Here is a 22,261-nt window from a genome sequence, read left to right as displayed (position 1 = left end):
TATAATAAAATATTTATATTATTAATTTCAAAAACTTAGTTATATATTTTAATTTTATAAATTATACCTAATATAAATTATTATTACTATTTAATATAGAACTATTAATAAAAGCCTATTATTACCTTAATATATCTTAATCTTATTCTAAGTAAATAATTAGGTTTTTTAATACCTCTATCTAGCTTATAATATATTTAATAAGAGATATATTTTTGTTAATCTTAAAAAGCTATATATAATAATTAAAGATTATAAGATTAACTTATTATATTAGTTATAATTTATTAATACATAATAGGTATTTTCTTATAATTTTTTAAGATTATAAGAAGAAATATAAAATAAGAATATATCTAAACTTAAGCCTATTAATATCTATTAGAAGACTTATTATATAGTTATTAACTACTAAAATTAAATAATTATAATTAGGTTAATTATTATTAATAGTAACTATATAATAGCTTATTTTATAATAAAAATTAAGGTTTTTAGCTTATTTTAATATAATTCTTTAGGATTAAAGCCCTAATAGTAATTATTTAAATTATATTATAATAAAGAGGGTATTTAGCCTTATAAGGATAGGAAAAATATCTTTTTTATATACTTTTTAAACTCTTTATCTCTGAGAACTTATTAATTTAACTAATAAAAAGTAAAATAAGCTATCTAAATACTTAAGTATTAGGATTTTATATTAATATACTTAGGCTATTAATAATAATAAGAAAGTTATTACTTTTATTAAGTTATACTTTTTATAATAACTTATAGCTTTTAAATAATATATTAAAATAATAAAATATATTTAATATCTTATTTTATATTATATAAAGATTATAAAGCTATTATAAAAGTATAAAACTATCTTATTTGTAAAGAAAAAAAGAAATAATAAGATTATTAATAATACTAAGAGGATAAAAAAGTTATATACTAAGATAATATATTATAATCCTATATTAATAAAAAAAACTATATTTTAAATAATTTAGAAATAAATTACCTTTAGAAAAAAATTAGTTTATTTTAATTTAAAAAAATATCTTTTTCTTTAGCTTAATACTAATATTTAATAGGGCTTTAAAGCTATATTATATTATATAAAAGATAGATATATCTAAAAGAAAGGCACTTATATCCCTATAAATACTATTATATCTATTTACTTTATTAATAAGACTTTACTAGTAGTAAAAACAAGATATAAATTAATAAAGCTAAAGATAATAATATCAATCTAAGTTATAAAAAGGCTTCAGGTATATATTAAATCTTCTGAAGATTTTCTTACTATATTTATAAATTACCTAATAATAAAGTAAGTTATTAAGAAAATAATATTAAATACAATAAGTATTAATTACATTAATTAATAACTTATTAATATATTAATTTATCTTATAAAATATAAACTTTATATTTTTTATATTTTTTAAAGAAAAAACGTTATACTTAATACTTTTAGCTATTTAAAAGCTTTAAAGACTAATAAAAATATATATAAATGTCACCCTAATTATCTAATATTGAATAATATATAAATAAGTATAAAATTATTAATATCTAAGAAAATAAAAAATAAATTTATCTAAGATTATATTAATAATATTAAGCACTTACTTATTTTTAAGATAATTCTTAATAGTAGTAATAAGTCTATTAATATTAATTAAATAAATAGTAAAAATATTACATTTACTTTAAATTATAATATAGTATTTACCTTAAAGAATAAACTATTATATTATAAGTAAATTAATATATCTTTAAATATATATTTTATACTTTACAATTAATAAAATCCTAAAGATAATATTTATAAATTAAAATTATCTTAAGACTAAGAAAATAATAAGGGAATTATTAGGCCTTTTAATTTATAACTTTACTATAGGGATTTAAAAGTATATTTATAGCTATAAAAACCTAGTTTAAACCACTGCTTTTTTACTAATTTTACTTTATTTATTCTTATATATAAGGTTAATTAGTTATATGCCTTACTATATATATTTAATTAATAAAGGCTAGTTATAACTTTAGGTTAATTTAACTTTTACTAACTAACTTATATAAAAGTTAACTGAATTCTTTTAAATTTTTAAACCCTGCCTTTACCTTATATTTATCTTAGAACTCTATATATAGACTCTTCTTATTAATTTAAGAATAGCTTCCTTTTAATAATAATAACCCTTTTAGATATATTAAAGAGCTACTCTTTATATATAATTAAACCTATAAACGTAGTAAAAAAGGCTACCTAATCTAACTAAAGGTAATAACCTTCCTTTAAGCCCCTTTCTAGGTCCTTAAGACCTAATAGCTTAGAATTAACCTAATTTAGATTCATTAAATTAATATAATACCTCTAATTTATATAACTAATTAATTAAATTAGGCTATAATTAAAAATAATTATCCTAATAAGGTTAAATTTATATCTTAATAAGAAGTTCTTTCTAATAGTAGCTATTATTATATAAATCTCTTTAAGTTCTTTTTTATTAGCTATATCTAGGGCAGGCCTAATAGTTAGATTAAGGTTATAGCTAGTTATATAATAGGTATAATTATATAACTATAGGCTATTTTATATAGGCATTAAGGCAGTATAGCTATTATACTATTAGTAAGAAGGGTTAAAAGCTAGGTTAGGAAACTTATTTTATAATAGATAGACTAGGTATAATATATTATAAAGGTTAATTAAAGAGTAGTCATTTAGGTAGGATAAAGGAAGAAGGGTAACCTAACTACTAAGAGCTGGTATTAATACTGCCTAGTTAAGGCAGCAATTATACTATTAAGGCAGATAAACCTTATATAATTTTAGATTTTATAATAATAGCCTGCTATAAGGGTCTTACTATTTAAGCCTTTATAGAAAAGTTAAAAAGCTTAATAGCCTTATATAAGGCTAATAGTAAGGAAAAAACAAATAATTATTAAATATATTACTTAGGATAAATTAATTATTAATAGAGAATTAATAATTATATATTAATTTATTCTCTTATTATTTTTATATATATTATTATAATTAACTTTATTATTAATCTTCTTTTTATTTCTTTTATTAAAAACCCTTAGGTTATTAAAGGCTTAAACTTTTTTAGTTAACTTATAATTATAACTTATATAATAAGTAAATATTACCTTCTAATTCTAAGATATTTTATATATAATATTAAGGATTAGGCTATTATCTTATTATAATAATTATTAATAGTAAATTAGAAAATTTTAAAAATAATTATTTTTAATTATAATAAGAAGTTTATTTTATTGTTCTAGTAGAAACTATAAAGTAAACTTAAATATAAATTAGTTAGAAGTAATATATATTACCTTAAAGCTAATAGCCTATTTAAAAAAAAGAATTAAATTATAAAAATTACTTTATATTTCGAATATATTAAGTATTTATTAGTAAACTAATTTTGTATTCTTTTAGTATTTTAACAGAATTTAAATAAAGTATATAATATAAGAGTTAAAATAAGTATTTATATATTCTTTTATAGCTTTAAATTAAGAAATACTTTTAATCTTATAACTCTAATGGAGGATATTATTAGTTTTTTATATCTTTAAGAAGTTATTTATAAAGAGATATAATTAGCTATAGATTTTATTATTATAAAAGGAAAATATTAATATAATAAAAAGTATTATCTTAATATATCAAAAGAAGAAGATTATATTTATTTATAATTTTATAATAGCTATAATCTCCTAAGAAAGCTATTTAAGAAGTAATTATAATAATAAATTAATCTTTGTTATATTAAGTAAGCTATAAATAACTTAGCTATTATTAATCTATAGGTATATATATATGTACGGGTATTTAGAAGAGTATAAGGGATTAATTCTAGAGTAGGTCTTAGTATTATATTAGAAATACTAAGACGTAGATTATTTATAACCTGCTCTCCAGGAGGGGTATAATTATCATATATTATTAGCTTATAAATTAAAGCTATTAGATTAATAGAAGATTTACCTAGTTATCTTAATAAAGTATTTTCTTCTTATATATATTAATAACCTTATTAATAAATAGCCTAGGCCTATAAAAGGTAAGCTTATTAATAAGAACTACTATAAAGTTAACTTTATTATTAACTAATAAGAATAATATCTTAGAAGAAATATTATTTCTTTTAAGGGATTTCTTATTAAATAGAAAGGCTAAGATCTTAAATATAATTAGTAGATAAAGACTATAAATATTTTAAAGGAACTAATAGAGTTATTTAATAAGAAGGATTCTAAGTAATTTAATAATAAAGGATTACAAAAAAGTAATTAAATAAAAAGAATTCTAAAGGAGATTAATAAGGCACATGAATTAATATTAGGAATATATATATTAGATAATTATAAAGTTGTTAAGAAACACTAGAGAGTTCTTTAGAGGCTAGCTATGTAATATATAATAATTATATCCCTCCTGCAGAGTAGGTTATAGATAATCTAGGTCTTAGTGTTTATCTTATAACACTAAGACCTACTCTAGAATTAATCCCTTATACCCTTTTAAATAGCCTTATGTATATATATGCCTGTAAATTAGTATGAATAATATAAATATTATAAAAGTAATACTAAATATATTAGATAAATAATAATAACTTTTAAAGGATAATTTAAATAACTAAATTAAGATATTAAATAAATAAAATAAATTATTATAAAGAAATTTAATAAATAACTTAAGAATATTTTATTAAAGTATTATACTTATAAGAAACTATTTTAAAAGAAACTAAATATAAAGTTACCTTAATATATTAACTATAATATTAAAATTATATTAAAAAATAAAAAAAACTTAAAATTCTTTTTTATTTATAATTCATCTTAAGATAAGCTTAATATACTTAGAGAATAAATAAATAATATATTATAAAAAGGATATATTAGACTATTAAAATCTTTAGTAAAATACCTAATTATATTTACATTAAACCCTAACTCTAATAAGTTAAGACTTATAATAGATTACTAATAACTTAATAAGATTATTAAAAAAGATAAAATACTATTATACTTAATTAATAAACTTAAAGATAAATTATTTTAAAAAAAAAACAATTTGTTATACATAACCTTAAATCTACTTATAACCTTATTTAAATTAAAAAAGGTAATAAATAGAAAATAGCCTTTTAAATAAGATATAAATTATTAAAATATTTAGTTATGCCCTTTAGATTAATTAATATACCTATAGTATTTTAATATATAATTATAAATATATTTTAAAAGTATTTTAATATCTTTATAGTATACTACCTAGATAATATCCTTATTTTCTCTAATATAAAAGAAAAGTATATAAAATATATTTATATAGTTTTAAAAGTATTATAAGATATTAATCTACTTATTAAACCTACTAAAAGTTATTTCTATTAGTTAAAGGTAACTTACCTAGGATATAAAATCTCTTATAATAAGATAAAAATAAATAAATAAAAAAGTTATTATAAGTACTAAATAGAAAACTCTAATATTAATAAAAAAAACCTAATCCTTCTTAGGATTTACTAACTATTACTAATAACTTATTAAGAACTTTAATAAGATTACTATTTTACTTATAGAAATTATTAAAAAAGATAAGTAATTTAAATAGATTAAAAAAATATAATAAGCCTTTAAATAACTTAAAGAAGCTATTATTAGTAAACCTATTTTATAATATTTAACCTTAATAAATAAGTTAAACTTAAGATTAATATTTTTAATTTTACCTTAAGAGGGTAAATAAAATAATAATATAATAATAAGATATTATACTTAGATATATTTTATTCTTATAAGATATATAAAGTAAAACTTAATTATTTTATTTATAATAAAGAATCTTTAGTTATTATTAACTACTTTAAGGAGTTTTAATACTACCTTAAAGGCAGTAAATACTAAGTTTAAGTCTTTATATACTATACGAATATAACTTACTTTACTTTAATAGAAGAGTTAAATTAATAATAATTATATTATATTAAATGTCTTTAAAAATTTAACTTTATAATTATATCTTATAAAGGAATTAATAATAAATATATGAATATGATTAATTGGAGACCTAATTATAATATAAGAATAATTAAAACTAAGGAATAATTCTAAGAATTTAATTAGAAAGGAGGATATTAATTTACTTAAATTATTGAAATAATAATAAATATAATTAAATAATAAAACCCCCTATTAGAATAAAAATATAACTTCCTTTATAAATTTTATTTATATCCCCTATATAAATACTAAGGAGTTAAGAAAATACTAAAATAACTTTAAGAATAAAATTATAAGTATAAGAGAAAAGATATTAAAAAGGTTATTAAATAATATAACTTATATATAAAAATAAAAATATAAAGATATAAATCTTATAGAAAATTATAATTATTATTAATATTAAAAAGACTATAGGATTTAATTATAATAAACTTTATAACTAAGTTACCTTTATTAGAAGAACCTTTAAGTAGAATTTTCTATAATAATATTATAATTATTATAAATTAACTTATAAAGTTCTTATACTATTTATATTATAGAAAAATAATAAATACTAAAGAACTTTCTTATATTTCTTATTAATATATTATTAGCATATATAAGTTACCTATAAAAATCCTTTTTAATAAAAGACTTATATTTATAGTAATATTTAAATAATTCCTTATAATATAACTTAAATTAAATTAGTAACTTATAATTATATTTAGATTATAAGTTAATAAATAAATTAAATAAATAAACTAAGTATTTAAATAATACTTAAAGTATTATAATAATTATAAATCAAATAATTAAATTAAACAGCTACTAATAGCTTAACTTACTTATAATACTATATATAATAAAAATATAAAACTTATACTAGCTTATATTAACTTTAGATTTATACTTAATATATATTATAATATATTATAGGAAAAATTAATTAACTTAAGTATTATATTTAAAAGTAATAATCTTAAAAATCTATATAAAGAAATAAAAATAAAACTTAAATTTATTAAAAACTATATAAAAAACTACTTTAACCTAAAATAATTAAATAAATTAATCTTTTAAAAAAAGATATAATCTACCTAGTTATAAAAAATAGTAAATAAACTAATTAACTTATAAATTAAATTATAAATTTATTAAATCTTATAAGATATTATAAAAAACTTTAGAAAATAATTATAAACTAAACCTATTATTAAAAATTAGGCTTTATCTAATTTCTTATAGTTTATTACTTAAATTAATAATAAATATAATATAAGTTAAAATAAATACTTAATTATAAAAAGTTTTAGAATTAAAAATTTATAAAGTAAAAGTTATTTAAAAGACTTATATAAATATTAATTAAAAAAAAGTATCTTATAAAATAGAAAAACTACTTAAGATATAAAAATATATAAGAACCTCTAAAATACCTTATTAATACCTAATAACTCCTAAAGAACTTTTACTAACCTTAGAACTCCTTAAAGGGCTAATATTATTAAACTTATTACTAAGGCCTAAAGATACCTAGTTAACAATTATTAAGAATACCTAATAATTAAAGATTATTAATTACTTACTTCTTATAAGACTATAAAGTAAGAAAAATAGTATTTTTCTTATTTAACTTTTATATTTCCTACTTAAATTACTTAATAACTTAATCTTTTACCTTTCTTTTTAATTTTATAAATTTATTATAATTAACTTACTGCCTTAGCTAAAAAAGATTATAACTTTATAAGTTCCTTATAAAGAATTATTACCTTATTACCTACCTTCTCCTTCTAAGTTTTTAATTTATCTTATTAATTTACTAAATAATCTACTATTAAAAAATAAATATATATTAAGAAAAAAAATAAGAAATATATATAAGTAAATATAATATAAATATTATTATAAGAATAAACTTAATAAATATACTTAAGATAATAACTAGGCTTCTTAATATTATTAAAATACTACTTTATTTTATTTTTAAAATAATATATATATAATATTATAATAGGAAGATTATTCTTAGTTATAAAATAATAAAATAAAGTATAATCCTTAGTTATATTTCTTTTTTTAAATACCTTATTATTATACTTAAATAATATCTTAATTACCTCTTATAAAATAATTAATTTCCTAGATTTCTTAGATAAATATTTTATTATTATTTTTTTTTCCCTTGCTATTAGCCTTATATAAGGCTATTAAGCTTTTTAACTTTTCTATAAAGGCTTAAATAATAAGACCTTTATAGCAGGCTATTATTATAGAATTTAAAATTATATAAGGTTTATCTGCCTTAATAATATAATTATTGCCTTAACTAGGCAGTATTAATACCAGCTTTTAGCAGTTAGGTTATCCTTCTTTCTTTATCCTACCTATAGGATGCACCTAGTTTATCTATTATAAAATATATTCCCTAAACTAAATACCTTCTAGTTATACTTACTAATATTAATTATAGCCACTAATATAATACTATATAATAGCCTGCAGCCTAATTAGGGCTATTATATAACTAATTATAATTTTATTAATATAATTAAACTAATACTAAAGTAAGCTAAGGGTAAAGATTACTATATATTATATAAAATCGCTAAAACTATTAGGATAAACTTCTTTTTAAAGAGTAAATTAAGCCTAGTTAGGATAGCTATCTTTAAATATAGCCTAATTAGCTTAATTAGTTATATAGATCTTAGATTACCTAGGTAATATAATATCTCTGACCTAGCTAGCTAGAGAGCTATCTAGATTAAAGAAGCTAGAAGAAGCCCTATAGTAAGGCTGGTCTCTTAAGGCAGAAGAGGCAGCTTTCCTTGCTGCATTTACAGGCAACTCAGCCTGGTACGAAGAGTGGCTCGAGAACGTGATCATCGAGGCCGAATGGGTACTCTGTATCCTCCCTCTCGTACGGAAGTAATGTATAGACCAGGCTGGTCATAGTCTAAGACTATGAGAGCAAAGGGATAGGGAGTCTGCGCATAGCGTTAGATGAATGCGGGGTAAAGGCAGGGTTTAGAAATTCTGTTAAAGTCAGAATTAAAGGAATTAGGTTGACTTTTGTATAAGTTAGTTAGCGAAAGTCAGATTAACCTCTATTAATTGAATGCATGTGGTATAGCATGTAACTAATCGACCTTATATATGAGAATAGATCTAGTGAAATTAGTAGAAAAGTAGTGGTTTAAACTGGGGAAATATTTTATTATATAACCTAATATTATATTAATATCTTAAGAGATTTAATATATATTTAAGTTATTACCTATTAAGATAAAATTAGCCTAATAAGTAATATATAGGTCTTAAAAATAAGACTTAATAAAAGGGAGATATTATATTATAACCTTATAATTATATTATATATACTTTATATTTTTTTTAACCTATTATTAAGTAATTTAGAATAATTATACTTTTAATTATAATTATTTATAAAGGATTTTAAAGCTAATTATAATCCCTATACTAAGATTATAATTATAATTATAATTACCTAAAGATTACTCTTAATATATAAAGTATTTTTATTTATATATTTATAAATTCTAGCTTATTAGCTATTAATAAAACTTCTTTATATTAATTAAGCCTAATATATATTAGATCTACTATTAAGAGATATAATACTTTAATAATACTTAATATTACGCCCTAAGTAATCTGCTAATAATAAACCTAGCACGGCTTAGTTTATCCACCGTTAGGAACTAACTATTAAACTATCCCAGATATCATAGTATGCCATCCCCCTCTCACAGGGGCTTGGTCTTCTTTAGTACCCCCTTAGCCTGCCCTTGGATAGCCTCGAGCCACTTATTATATAAGCCGCCTAGGCGAAGGGCCTTAATAAATTTCCTCTCCCTCTGGCTTAGATTTACCCCTCTAACTAGCTTCCTCTTTAGCCTATTAAGTTCCTTTATCTTAAGATTAAGAAAGCCTTTATTAATTAGCTTATAATAAGGCTATATAAGTAGGAGGATTCTATAACTAAAAAGTATTAGCCTAATATAGTTAATATTATCCTTATAATCCTAAGTATTTTTAATTTTTATAGCCTTTATATAAATAATATTATCTTTATTTTTTTATTTTATATAAAAGCTTTTTTAATTATATTAATTATATTATAGCCTTTTATTATATAAGGCTTATTAGGATTAAGTATTTATAGGCTTCTTTTAAGTATTATTATAATATAGCTATAATACTATTAATAGTTATAATTAGAAGTTAAATTAAATTACTTATTATATAATAAATAATTTAAGTATATTATAAGGGTTAGTAAAGGAGTGGCCTTTAAAGTAGGTTATGAGAAGAAGATTAAGGCTAGTTAAAAAGTAAGGCTTTTTAGTTATATTATATATAACTAAGTTTAGGCTCTAATTAAGATAACTAATTATAATAATATTAACTTAATAAAGCTTTACCTACTAAGAGGTAATAAATATTTAAATTATATTAAACTTTAAAGATACTTAAATATATCTTTTAAGGCTAACTTATAAATTTAAAAAAAAAAGATTATTTTTATATTTATAGCTATTAAGAGTTATTTTAAAATAAGAGATTAAATTAGGTATTTTAATATAAAAGGCCTTATTAGGTAGTTATAAGCTTTTTTAAATACTAAGTATTATAATAATATACTTATAATATTATTAATAATTATAATTAAAAGGTATTTAAATTAAATTACTTATTAATAAGTTTATAATATAATCTTTATTACTTAGCCTTTAGCTAAATTAAAAGTAAAAGTATAATAAATAATTTAAATATAGTATTTATAAGGGTTAATAATAAAAAAGCCTTTAAAGTAAGTTATAAGAAAAAGATTAAAACTAGTTAAAAAATAAGGCTTTTTAGCTAGGTTATATATAATTAGGTTTAGGCTATAATTAAGGTAGCTAATTATAATAAAATTAACTTAATAAAGCTTTACTTATTAAGAAATAATAAATATTTTAATTATATTAAATTTTAGAGATACTTAGATATACCTTTTAAGGCTAACTTATAAATATAAAAACCTAAGTATTATTTAACTATATTTATCCTTAACTTATATTTCTCCTATTATATTATCTTATAAACTAATCTAATCTATTACTAACCTACTAAGCTAGCCTTAATTTACTAATATTTATAGTTTTTCCCTAAATATTAAAACCTTTTTCCCCCTTTTTTCTCCCTTACTTCCCCTTTTTTACCTTATAATAGTCCTTAATTCTTATAATAAAATATTTATATTATTAATTTAATTAACTTAATTATATATTTTAACTTTATAAATTATACTTAATATAAATTATTATTATTACTTAATACAATACTATTAATAAAGGCCTATTATTACCTTAATATATCTTAATCTTATTCTAAGTAATTAACTAGGTCTTTTAATATCTTTATTTAGCTTATAATATATTTAATAAGGGATATATCTTCCTTAATATTAAGGAGCTATATATAGTAACTAAAGATTATAAGATTAACTTATTATATTAGTTATAATTTATTAATATATAATAGGTATTTTCTTATAATTTTATAATACTATAAGAAGGAATATAAAATAAGAATATATTTAAACTTAAGCCTATTAATATTTATTAAAAGACTTATTATATAGTTATTAATTACTAAAATTAGATAATTATAATTAAGTTAATTATTATTAATAATAATTATATAATAGCTTATTTTATAATAAAAGTTAAGGTTCTTAGCTTATTTTAATATAATCTTTAAGATTAAAGTCTTAATAATAATTACCTTAACTAGGTAATAATAAAAAAGGTATTTAGCCTTCTAAGAATAAGAAAAATATCTTTTTTATATTTATAAATTAAGGCTATTTATTTAGTTAGATTTTAAGGTTTAAGGTAGTAATTATATAATCTGCTAAGACTTAATATTAAGGATATTATAGTTTTTAGTATAATATATAATACCTTATATTATATTATATTAAAAATAAATATCTTATTTTATTATCTTACTTTAAGGCCTTTAGCTTTATTTTATATATTACTAGATTAGTATTTTAACTTTTAAATAAATATAAAAAAGAAATTATTATTAAATAAGTATTTTTACTTTTAAATATAATTTTCTTATAATTTCTTAAAGAATATTATATTATAATTCTTTTTTTTTATATTTTACTTTAATTTACTATTATTATATTTACCTAGCTATTTAATTTTTATATTATTATAATACTTAATACTTTAATTTTAATTTTTAATAAAAATAAACTTATAATAAAAATAAGCTTTACTTTAAATACTTCTCTTCTTTTAAATTTATCTTCTCTTTTATTTAAATATTTATCTCCTTGCACTATGGAACCTAAGCATAGTCCTCCAAGCTCCTCTCTCCCTGATGACCCTCCGCCGCCATATTCAAGTATCTCGCAATCTGCAACTTCAGCACCTGGTACAGGTGCAACCACATCTTCTTCAGCGCCAAAGCCATTCGTTCAAGAATGTGCAGACTCATCATACGTTCCTTTGCCAAAGACTTTGATCGCACACTATCAGCTCTCGTATCGGAATTTTTATCTCGGTGATGAATCTAACAAGAAAATATTCGCTGCCTCTTTCTATGCGGGTGTTACCGGTGTTGGTATCAATCGCTTCTGCATCTTGATTCATAATGGACCGTCTGCCAAAGATAAGGTGCTGGCAGCGGCTGGAGAACCGTACAAGTCCAACAGTACGGCCCTTCAATTCAAGAGCCTCATCAATCTCTCTCCCGTATTGATTCAGGAGAATATTGTCAAGACTGGAGACTCTACGGTTGCTATGGAAGACATGTCAGCTCTGCTGTTGGAAAATGGCCGTACTGTCACCTTTCCCTTCTCAATCTTCACAGAGCGCATCTCCACAGCCGACACCAAGGGCAAACAGGAGGACACCAACGGCGATTTTCACCAGGAGCACTTTGAGTGGCGCATGACAGCTAAAGACGAGATACTCGATAAGAATTATGCTCATGAGTACAAACTCTTTCGACTTCAGCCTCCAGCCGCAATCTGCAGTAGCGTAGCTTCAGACAAAGCTGTTGCTATCACATCGTTCAAGCGGTTAATGAGCCTTACCAAACCTTTCAGGATGATGTTCGTCGATGTTGAAGCTCAATACTGTCCCAAATAGCGATGGCGGCTCATGGCATTAATCACGGCGCTGAGAATCTGGCAACACGAGCAAACAAGCTTTTACTCCTCGAATGCCATGGTCGAAACGGCTAGCAAGTGTGTTTAGACACAGCCAGTATGAGCACCATGACTCACGATGTTCATTGGATATGGCTTTTCTTTTTGTGCGAACTTCCCTCGGGATGACAGATAACGATCCTCGAATTCATTCATGGCACCGCAACATAACTGAACTCGGGCTGTAAATGCCTTCAACACACTCCTTCTCGCCATGTCGCAATCTGAAAGGGCTGCAAAAATAGCATGGATCAGCACATCACATTGTTGCTACGACCGAAACCATCTTTCAGTACAAGCCATTCCGTACTGGCAACTGCAGCATACGAACAGTTGACAGCTATCATAGAAATAACACTCTTTTGCTGTATTATGCAATCTCAGCCTAAGACTCCAGTGTTGGCCCACTGACCGATAGCAGTTTGCCATGGAGTAACTGAAGCACCGAGAACCTTGAGTTCATTTTCAACATCTTCCTCAATTTGAACGGCTTGTTTGTTCTTGGTGTCGTAAGTAGAGTGAGCACCTTGAAGGAGCGTGACTCGAAAACCAGCTTCCAGAGCGCCCTTGCAAGTTTCCAGCACACAGCACTCGCTCTGTATGCCAAACGCAACAATGTGTTGAATGCCCTTCGACCTAAGGAGACCAGCTAAATCTGGATTTGACTTGAACGTGTCTCCTAGGTACAGTTAGCAATGAATAATGAACGAATGTGCAACAATCTCACGTTGATTCTTTGACACGAGTAATTCTCTTGTATTGTTTGGGTCGTTTTCGAAGACCAACTCCCATGGTTTGCTACCCTTTACAAGAGGACCACTCTCAGGCGATTCTTCATGCTGAACAAAAACTATGATGGGTTTCGGATCGGCAGCGATACCTCTTGCAACCTCAAGTATTTGTTCTCCGGCATCGCGTATTCGCTCAGCGTGAGGAATTTCGGTCTTGTCATCGAATGCCAGATCTTTCTGGATGTCAATAACAAAAAGGGCGCTCACAGGGACTGACATGTTCTCATTTGATCTGATTCAAGCGTGGTAAAACAAGCAATCACAAACAAAGCTGGGTCATAAGGTCCTTAATAAGTCACAGGATAACTTGCGAATGATTTACGAAATAAAAGGACTAAGCCAAAACGAGGCACGCTTCAATTTCGTCAGGCTAAGTTCTCCACACAAGAGCAACGAGAATATATCACTATGATGAAATCTATGTTGATGAACATTGGCAAGAGAACATGCATGCTCAATACTTTATCTTTGTTTAGTATACAATAGATGATAGCCAAGGCGCCTCGAATTTCTTCGACAAGACTATTGACTACATGCTATAGGGTATTAAGTAGCTTGACATTCAGTAATGTCTCTTACAGGAGCATCCTTCGGGGATCCTCAATGTACTCCTTCACCTTGACAAGGAACTGCACAGCCTCCCGGCCGTCCAGCAGACGGTGGTCGTAAGTAAGAGCAAGGTACATCATGGGTCGAATCTCGATCTTGCCGTTAACGGCAACGGGGCGCTCCTTGATAGCGTGGAGGCCAAGAACAGCACTCTGGGGGAGGTTGATGATGGGAGTACCCATGAGAGAGCCGAAAACACCACCGTTGCTGATGGTGAAGGTGCCACCAGCCATATCCTCGATAGTAAGCTTGTTGTCACGAGCCTGTAAACACATGGTCAGTCATCAGTCTACTTGTGGGCGTGGCACAATTGCAACCAACCTTCTTGCCCATATCGGCAATCGATTGCTCAATGCCAATCATGTCCATAGACTCGACATTTCGGACGACAGGGGTAACAAGGCCCTTTTCGGTAGCGACAGCCACGCTGATATCGACGTAGTCGCGGTAGACGATGGTGTCACCGCCGTTGGGTCCCTCAATGGAGGCGTTGACGGCGGGGAGATCGCGCATAGCAAGAACGCAGGCTCGAGAGAAAGCGCTCATGAAACCAAGCTTGACGCCAGTCTTCTTGAGAACGTCCTCCTTGTAGAGCTTGCGGAACTCCATGATGTTGGACATGTCGACCTCGTTGAAGGTGGTCAGGGAAGCAGCGGTGTTTTGGGACTGCTTGAGACGCTCGGCAATTCGAAGACGCATACGGTTCATCTTGACCTAATAGACCGTTAGTACTCGAGAACTGGACTCAAAAACATCTGCATCATGGCATTTAGCAACTTACACGGCGCTCTTCTCGGTTACCCATAGAGGGACCGCTGGAAGCGGCAGACTGTGGCTTGGAGTCCTTCTTCTCGGCCTGTCGGGGAGGCTCGGGCTTGCTGGGAGCAGGAGCAGACTCCTTCTTGGGCTCAGGAGCGGATTCCTGCTTGGGCTCAGGTTTTGATTCGGATTTTGATTCAGACTCGGACTTCTGGGGCTGCTCCTTGGACTCCTCCTTGGGGGCCTCCTTCTTGTCACCGGATGGCGCGCCTCCAAGCTCAATCCGAACAAGGTCTTGTCCGACAGTAACTGTATCCTCCTCGGCAACGAGGAACTCCTTGATGGTACCAGACTCAGTAGCGTTGACAGCAACGTCAATCTGGTGACGATGTTTTAGTAAGGCTGTCCTGGTGACAGTTTTCAATATTGCTATGACGGCATGCATACCTTGTCGGTCTCGATGGTAGCGATCTCCTCATCCTGCTCGACATAATCGCCAATGCTCTTGGAAAACTGCTTGAGAGTACCCTCGGAAATGGACTCGGCCATCTGAGGAACCTTGATGACGGAATCGGCGTAGGTGCGAACGGTCTGCATCATGGAGGGAAGCATGACGAGAGGGTGCGAACGGGGCCTCAGCGCCCTGGTGGCGGGCACCATACGGGCGGCGGTAGCTATACTTCTTGAGAGCATTTTGAAAGACTGTGAGAGGGATTGTCGAGGAGAGGAGAGGATGCGACGGGGAGGATCGCGGGTTGTTGCGTATTATGGAGGTGGAGATATTTAGAAGGCAGGTCAGGAGGGAAAAACGAAACCACACACGGATGAGACAAGCTCGGACAATGATTCGCGATGTTCCACTCACAAACAAGTATCGGCAAGCTTTGGGGGAAGCAGAAAAAAAGCCAGTTAACGTATGCGTTAGCGTTGAGGTACACCGAGGTTCCCAAGACGGTGTAGCGCAGCCATAAATAACCCAGGAGGTACATGTCCGGCATAACAGGAGGTTTCCATGAGTTCCGTCAGCTGCTGATTGGCTTGAATCAACGATTCCAACACCTGATGCCCGACAGCTTAGCCGAGCAGCCAATGGCATCCGGATTCACCCGCTGTAATTGAGCCAATGGGCTTCTGCTCAACTTCAAGTCATGTTAATTCACTAGGAGGGACGGAACGAAGAAGGAAAGCTGCTACCGAAAGACCCGGTGAGAGCTTCACCTTGACCACTTTATGCATGATGACCGCATATCAGAACACTCACCTCGATGGTTCACTATCTGAGGTTCTTTCCGCTTCCTATGAATGCCCGAAACTCAATCAACATTCAATTCACTTTTATCTTCATTGGTCCCACTTCAAGGCCCAGAATCAGTTACTTTGATCACGTTGTTGTCGGCTTCGAGCGGCTTACTGCACAATAATCACTAGACGAGAGCTATTATATCAGAACTAAACAACGGTTTCATCATTTAAACGGTCAATTAAGTCTTTTCCTCGCACCCAAATCAAAAAGGTATCTAAAAGATGTCAAACCCTTTGTTAACGCCACCCTATATAGGATCACCATAGACATCTTCTGAGCGCCTGAAAACATATGACATGGTAACTCTCTCATTCATGAAACCTGAATATCCTCTGGGGTAAAGCTTTTTGACTCGCAAACCAATAACTATTTCGCCATGACAGGGGAACCATGTATGTTCCTCATTGAACCATTTTGACTTTGTCATAAGCCAATGCGTCGCGGTACTTGTCATATTTCCCAGCAGTGGTAAAGGTCGCGTCCAGGGGAATCTATATGTGAAGTTCATCTGATCTCGTGGTCAAAGATCGTCTTAGTCCCCCATAACTCGACAGCGGACTCGGATAGTCGCTCAAAGGCGACACAATATCTGCAAGGCTCGATCGAGGTGATACAGGCTGGAAAGATGTATTTGGTGAGACAAATGATACGAGTTGCTCTTCCTGGAGAGATAGATGCCTTTGTCGGTTACGCTGATATCGCTGCTGCTCCTGTTCGCGGCGACTCTGTTGTAGCTGATGCTGATATTTGAGGTCCTTCTGTCGTTGCTCTTCTTCACGCGAGACAGCCCATCCTACCGAGCTTTGTTGATGGTCTGGGTGAAAGCTGGACTTTGGAACAGCTGTAGGCACCATGACTGTTGTTCCATCAAGATGGACGAGACGTGGTCCCTGATACCACCACTGGTCTTCAAACCCGTTATCGACTGTCATCAGTGCTGAAGCTAATGACTGTATGTCTTTGGCCTTGCCTCGCGCTCGATCATCCACTTGCACAGGCTGGACATATCGTGATGGTTCTCCTGGGAACTCGGGTCCCCATGTTGCTCGGAGGCTGGCCTCACGCGAACAAGTGCGGTTCTCTCCCCCTTCGTTGTTTTCGTCATCTCCATTGTTATCATTGAATCCCATAGGGAAATTCCAGCCGTCCCATGGCATGTCGCCCTCTCCGAGTCGGAACTGATTCGGCGTTGCAGGCAAAGCTTTCCAAACTTGGGGCTCGCCTCCTGAATTGTTCGAGATCACATCCCAGGGACTGCTGTTCAAAGGAGGGGGCGCAGACCTTCCACGCTCGTGAGAACTTCTTTCCGCGGATCTCGAGCTTAGTCGCAGCTCCTCGGGGTGAGTCTCTCGCTGCTGTTGTTGCGCTGGGGCAGCTGGTGCATAATACTCTCTGATGTGGTGTTGTGCTTGTTGAGGACGATATGGCTGATATGTGGGTTCATGGGCCATGCCAACCGACACTGGATCTCTGCTGTAAATATTGGGAGGGAGGTTGTTTATGGGGTGAGTGAACTGTTGTTGTGGTTGGGTCTGTGGTTGCTGGGCTTGGGTTGGCATTTGTTGGTGAGCGACCTGATACTGTGCGGGAGCGTTGAGATAGTTGGTATTTGTTGGAGGTAGTTGGCGAGGGAATTGGTTGGCTCGGTCGCGCATGCTCTTTGATACATAAGTAATGTGTCGGTCCTTGGACATGATTTTGGGCAGTGGGACGCCCATTTCCAGATGAACGTAAATGCCTGGTCGTTCCCCCATGATGGCAACTGGTGGGAGATGGCGGCTGAAAGATACTGGTCGTAACGTTACGTCGAACTAGCAACAGATTCACCAGGGGGTAATGTGATGGATCGAATGTAGTGGATTCAGAAAGATTTGGTGGGTGAAATCGTTAGTGGTGAGAGACTCTGTAGCAGGCGTCAGATCATAACAGACGTGTTGTAACAAACGCAATCTCCGGCTTGGGTGGACAATAGCCAGCAGTGCTTAGAGAATTTGGCAGAGGAGAGAGAGAAGAACAAAAGGAATGGAACAAAGTCGTCAAGATGTGTGAGATGGATGGATGGATAAGTATATGGAGTTGCTTGCTCCAGTAGGAGGCTTAGAACTCTTCTCCGCCTCTGGTCTTTAGCGTGGTCAGAAAAAGACCGAGGTTCCTTAATCTGAGGTGAGGTAAGGAGCAAAAGAGGCGAAGCCCTTGTGTTGTTGGTAGTGATACAGCGAAGCCCCGGGCTGTTGTACAGTGAATGTACAGCTTGTCAAGGGATAGAATGATAGATTCAGCTTCAAAGGTCCTAATAGAATGTCTTGTATTAGGCCCAGGCTGGTCCTTGATTGCCACCTGACCTGGCCTGACTAGGAGGAGCTCTGGTGAGCTGAGCTGAAAGATGGCTATGGCCGCTTCAAGCTATCGGTCACCGTCTGATACGGGGCCTGCACGGCGTCCGTGGAGGAAGCTAAGGATGTCGCGGGACAAGGATGATGAGGATCTGTTTCTTGGCGTTTGTCAAAACAGAACATCGATGCACTGACGTATGCACTAATTATTGTGGCCCGCTAGATATTCATGCTCAGCACATAAAGAACCATTACTCAAGGAGAGCGAGGCCAAAGACACATAATTAACTGAGGTCGTGTGTTTCTACTACGAGGGGACGAACGGGTACAAGATGTTGCCCGAAACGAGCTGTAGCACCTCACTAAGCCTAGCGGATTCACTTCTCATTTGCACCAGAAGCCAAGGGCCCCCCCGCAATCCCACGCTAAAAACTGATTGAGGCTTGCAAAAGTGACCGCAAGGTGTGGCGAAGGTATTCCCAAAACGAGCACGTCCTCGTTAGAACGTGTTTATTTTTGGCTCATCTAAACCTAATTAGCGAAATCGATATGCGAAAAAGTAAATTGTAACTGCGGGTATAAAGTCTTTGACGACTTTTGCAGCATCAACGACATCGAAATAGGCTTGCGGAGTCTTTTGGATGACAGAATCAGGATCGCCAGGATCAACGTACAGGGTCAACCAAATCCACTCTATGCGTCCTTTCTAGAAACATTCTTGGGAACCCCCTGTAAACACTGACCGCATCGACAACCTCACAATCAAACATACATCACAAATATAAGATGATTTACCGTGCGGTAATATGTGAAAACTAATACATACTGTAACATAGACAAATTTACATTTGCAAAAACATATATGTATCGTATGCACTTTCTAGTCTGCCCAGCCAATTCTATTGAATTTACAATTCTGGGGTTGAAGAGGCTGTGTTCCCCCTTCCGATCCTTCGTCGATGAAGGATCACATGGATTGTCTCAATTAGATAAAAACGCCGAAAGGGCCATTTCATCATTCCTTCTCGTCAATTTACCTTGATTTGATTCGCTCGCCCGCATCAAATACCAATTCAGATGCGCCTATAGCTTGAGTGGGCTATGGGTATAGATATTTGACCCATTTTGCAATTTGCGTCGGCATTGAAAGCTCATTTAATAGGGCAACAACCCAAACATCATGACCCGAGCTTGTTGCTTTGATTCTTCGACATTGCTATCGTCTCGTTTTGTCCCGATCCATGCATTGTTTCAGTGTTCAGGTACTAATGTTGTGTCAATTCAATCTTGACCAAAGCGCCTGTTCTTGTGACAAGCCACACTGCTGAGGCTCATATAGGATGGGCATGCGGTGAGACAAGTATTTTGTCTATGTATCAACTCTTATCTCTCAGCTCTACCTTAGTCAGTTCACAGGAAAAGCGCTAATTAGGTACCCAACATACGCTGAGCATCCTGTCAACCATCCCGAATCCCACTCAAAAAGCAATCCTCTAATGTAACACGACCGCCTGTATCCTCTGAAACAGCTCTGGAAAAACCTACTAAACAGTTTCAGTCTTAACTCCCACGGTTTTAGTCGAGTCTGTCGGCCGCCCGTGGCCCGTTTCCCAGAACTTGTCAGTTTCCCGGCCACGACCAGTTACCAACCCCTGAATATCGAAAGGATCAATAAGGGTTTGCCACAACTTCCTTGGGTCCTTGTATCCAGGGCCCTCAATCTCTGTAACGCCGTCTGTGGAGAGGTAAATCTTGTTGTTTTTGGGAAGGTATCGCCGGGGATGCCGTATATTGAACATGACAAGGTTGCAAAGCATAAGAGCTGCCTCAAACACATAGAAGAACCACTCGTATCTCACGATAGGGCTAATTGTTGCTGGGTCGAAGCCTGGGCCGTACCTGAGTTCCGCAACACTGAAGTATTCCACGATGCGATATATGGTTCGCGCAAGAATAAGGGTCATGCTCGTATACAAAGTCCATAGTGGCTTGTAGAGCCGCTCGTTCATGATGCCAGCAACAACACATCGACGGTGGAACGTAACAGCCAGCGTAATGAACAGCATTGCCACGACAATCTGTAAGAGTAATGAGGTCTTGATCAGAGCATGACCTATCTCAATCTCGCTGTCGGTCAACGATTGATTCGCCGAGTATGAAGCACCCCAGCCATTCAGAGCCTCAACGATGCCTGAAATAAAACCAAAGGTTGTCAGGACACGCCCAGGGTGGATGGGTGAGTTGTACGGGACGTAGTACAAGATTCGACCGAGGATGCGATAGTTCTGAAGCTCCAGTAGTGGTCTGCGGACGGGAGGGTCAGCATGCTACACCACGGTCGAGTCTCGAGTACTGGAGTAACCTACGGTGCTGCATAAGTGATACAGACACTAGCGATGAAAATTTCGAGGTTGTCATAGTGAAAAGCTCCATATACCCGAAGTGCGAAGCCGGTAGTGAACAGAAGAGAGCAGAATGAGAACAGAGGTGTCAACTTCCAACACTTATACAGTCTGCAAAAGAAGATCAGTTACCATAAGTCTTCTAGCTCTTCCATACTTTCTATGATGGATTGGGCTGGAGTCTCACATGCACTGCCATATGTGGAAGCATCCTGTGCAACAGAAAGCGAGGCAGAAGAAGATGGCGGCACCCTTATGAGGGGCATAGAACCAGTAGCTCCCATCAACTAATATGTGGTCAGTTTCCAGCGATTTTATCAGTTTTTAACCATGAAAGTGGATGTCGTACCATATTTCCCGTCAGACATGATGGTGTCTCAATAACAAGTGCGTATAAGTGTTACGAGTCCTCCCGCCGTGTTTTTCTTTACATCGAGACTCTACAGTCTCAAAACGAAGAGACATATTCCAACTTATATACTCAGCCATGACGATAAGGTCAATAACAAGGTCCCTTTGATCATCATAACTCCCCATGTCATTTCAGTGCATCTTCGGCCGATACCATCACTCTTCAGCCCCGTGGTGCCAGTAATTGACCAATCGTGGATGAATGCGAAGAATACGATTCCCTAATAGGCGGGTCATACAGCAAACCATCCAATCCCAACACGTCTTTCTGACCCGTTGTCAGTGGGCGAGGCACTTCAATTCCGTATGACTTATCTCGCATTGCCTCGTATTCATCGCATTGCTTATTCACTTGCGGCTGCCTATCGGTACATGCCTAC

At 31.3% G+C, this 22,261-nt stretch overlaps 4 protein-coding genes across 4 annotated transcripts; 1 reads left to right on the top strand and 3 right to left on the bottom strand.

The window, feature by feature from the left end:
* Nucleotides 1-12,401: 12,401 nt before the first annotated feature.
* FOBCDRAFT_288435 (uncharacterized protein) lies at nt 12,402-13,440 on the top strand (the record flags this gene model as incomplete). Its single annotated transcript, XM_054703371.2, has 2 exons — nt 12,402-13,181; nt 13,215-13,440. 2 exons carry the CDS (start codon nt 12,402-12,404, stop codon nt 13,320-13,322), a joined length of 888 nt encoding a protein of 295 aa, XP_054559346.2. The 3' UTR covers nt 13,323-13,440.
* Nucleotides 13,441-13,653: 213 nt separating this feature from the next.
* Nucleotides 13,654-16,125, bottom strand: FOBCDRAFT_128530 (uncharacterized protein; the record flags this gene model as incomplete). Its single annotated transcript, XM_031173701.3, has 6 exons — nt 13,654-13,952; nt 14,001-14,296; nt 14,644-14,936; nt 14,995-15,387; nt 15,455-15,811; nt 15,880-16,125. The coding sequence occupies 6 exons, from the start codon at nt 16,123-16,125 to the stop codon at nt 13,654-13,656; spliced, it is 1,884 nt and encodes a 627-aa protein (XP_031050486.3).
* Nucleotides 16,126-17,119: 994 nt separating this feature from the next.
* On the bottom strand, nt 17,120-18,660 carry FOBCDRAFT_15691 (uncharacterized protein). Its single transcript, XM_031173700.3, has one exon. It carries the CDS (start codon nt 18,487-18,489, stop codon nt 17,227-17,229), a length of 1,263 nt encoding a protein of 420 aa, XP_031050485.2. The 5' UTR covers nt 18,490-18,660; the 3' UTR covers nt 17,120-17,226.
* Nucleotides 18,661-20,206: 1,546 nt separating this feature from the next.
* FOBCDRAFT_215074 (uncharacterized protein) lies at nt 20,207-21,995 on the bottom strand. Its single transcript, XM_031173698.3, has 4 exons — nt 21,820-21,995; nt 21,658-21,757; nt 21,435-21,581; nt 20,207-21,372 (listed from the first exon to the last, which is right to left on the bottom strand). The coding sequence occupies exons 1-4, from the start codon at nt 21,836-21,838 to the stop codon at nt 20,613-20,615; spliced, it is 1,026 nt and encodes a 341-aa protein (XP_031050483.2). The 5' UTR covers nt 21,839-21,995; the 3' UTR covers nt 20,207-20,612.
* Nucleotides 21,996-22,261: the final 266 nt, after the last annotated feature.

Source organism: Fusarium oxysporum, chromosome II (assembly GCF_013085055.1).
Source record: "Fusarium oxysporum Fo47 chromosome II, complete sequence".
Taxonomy (NCBI): Eukaryota; Fungi; Ascomycota; class Sordariomycetes; order Hypocreales; family Nectriaceae; genus Fusarium; species Fusarium oxysporum.
The sequence above is the reverse complement of the archived record's forward strand: the minus strand, read 5'-3'. Positions and strand labels throughout refer to the sequence as shown.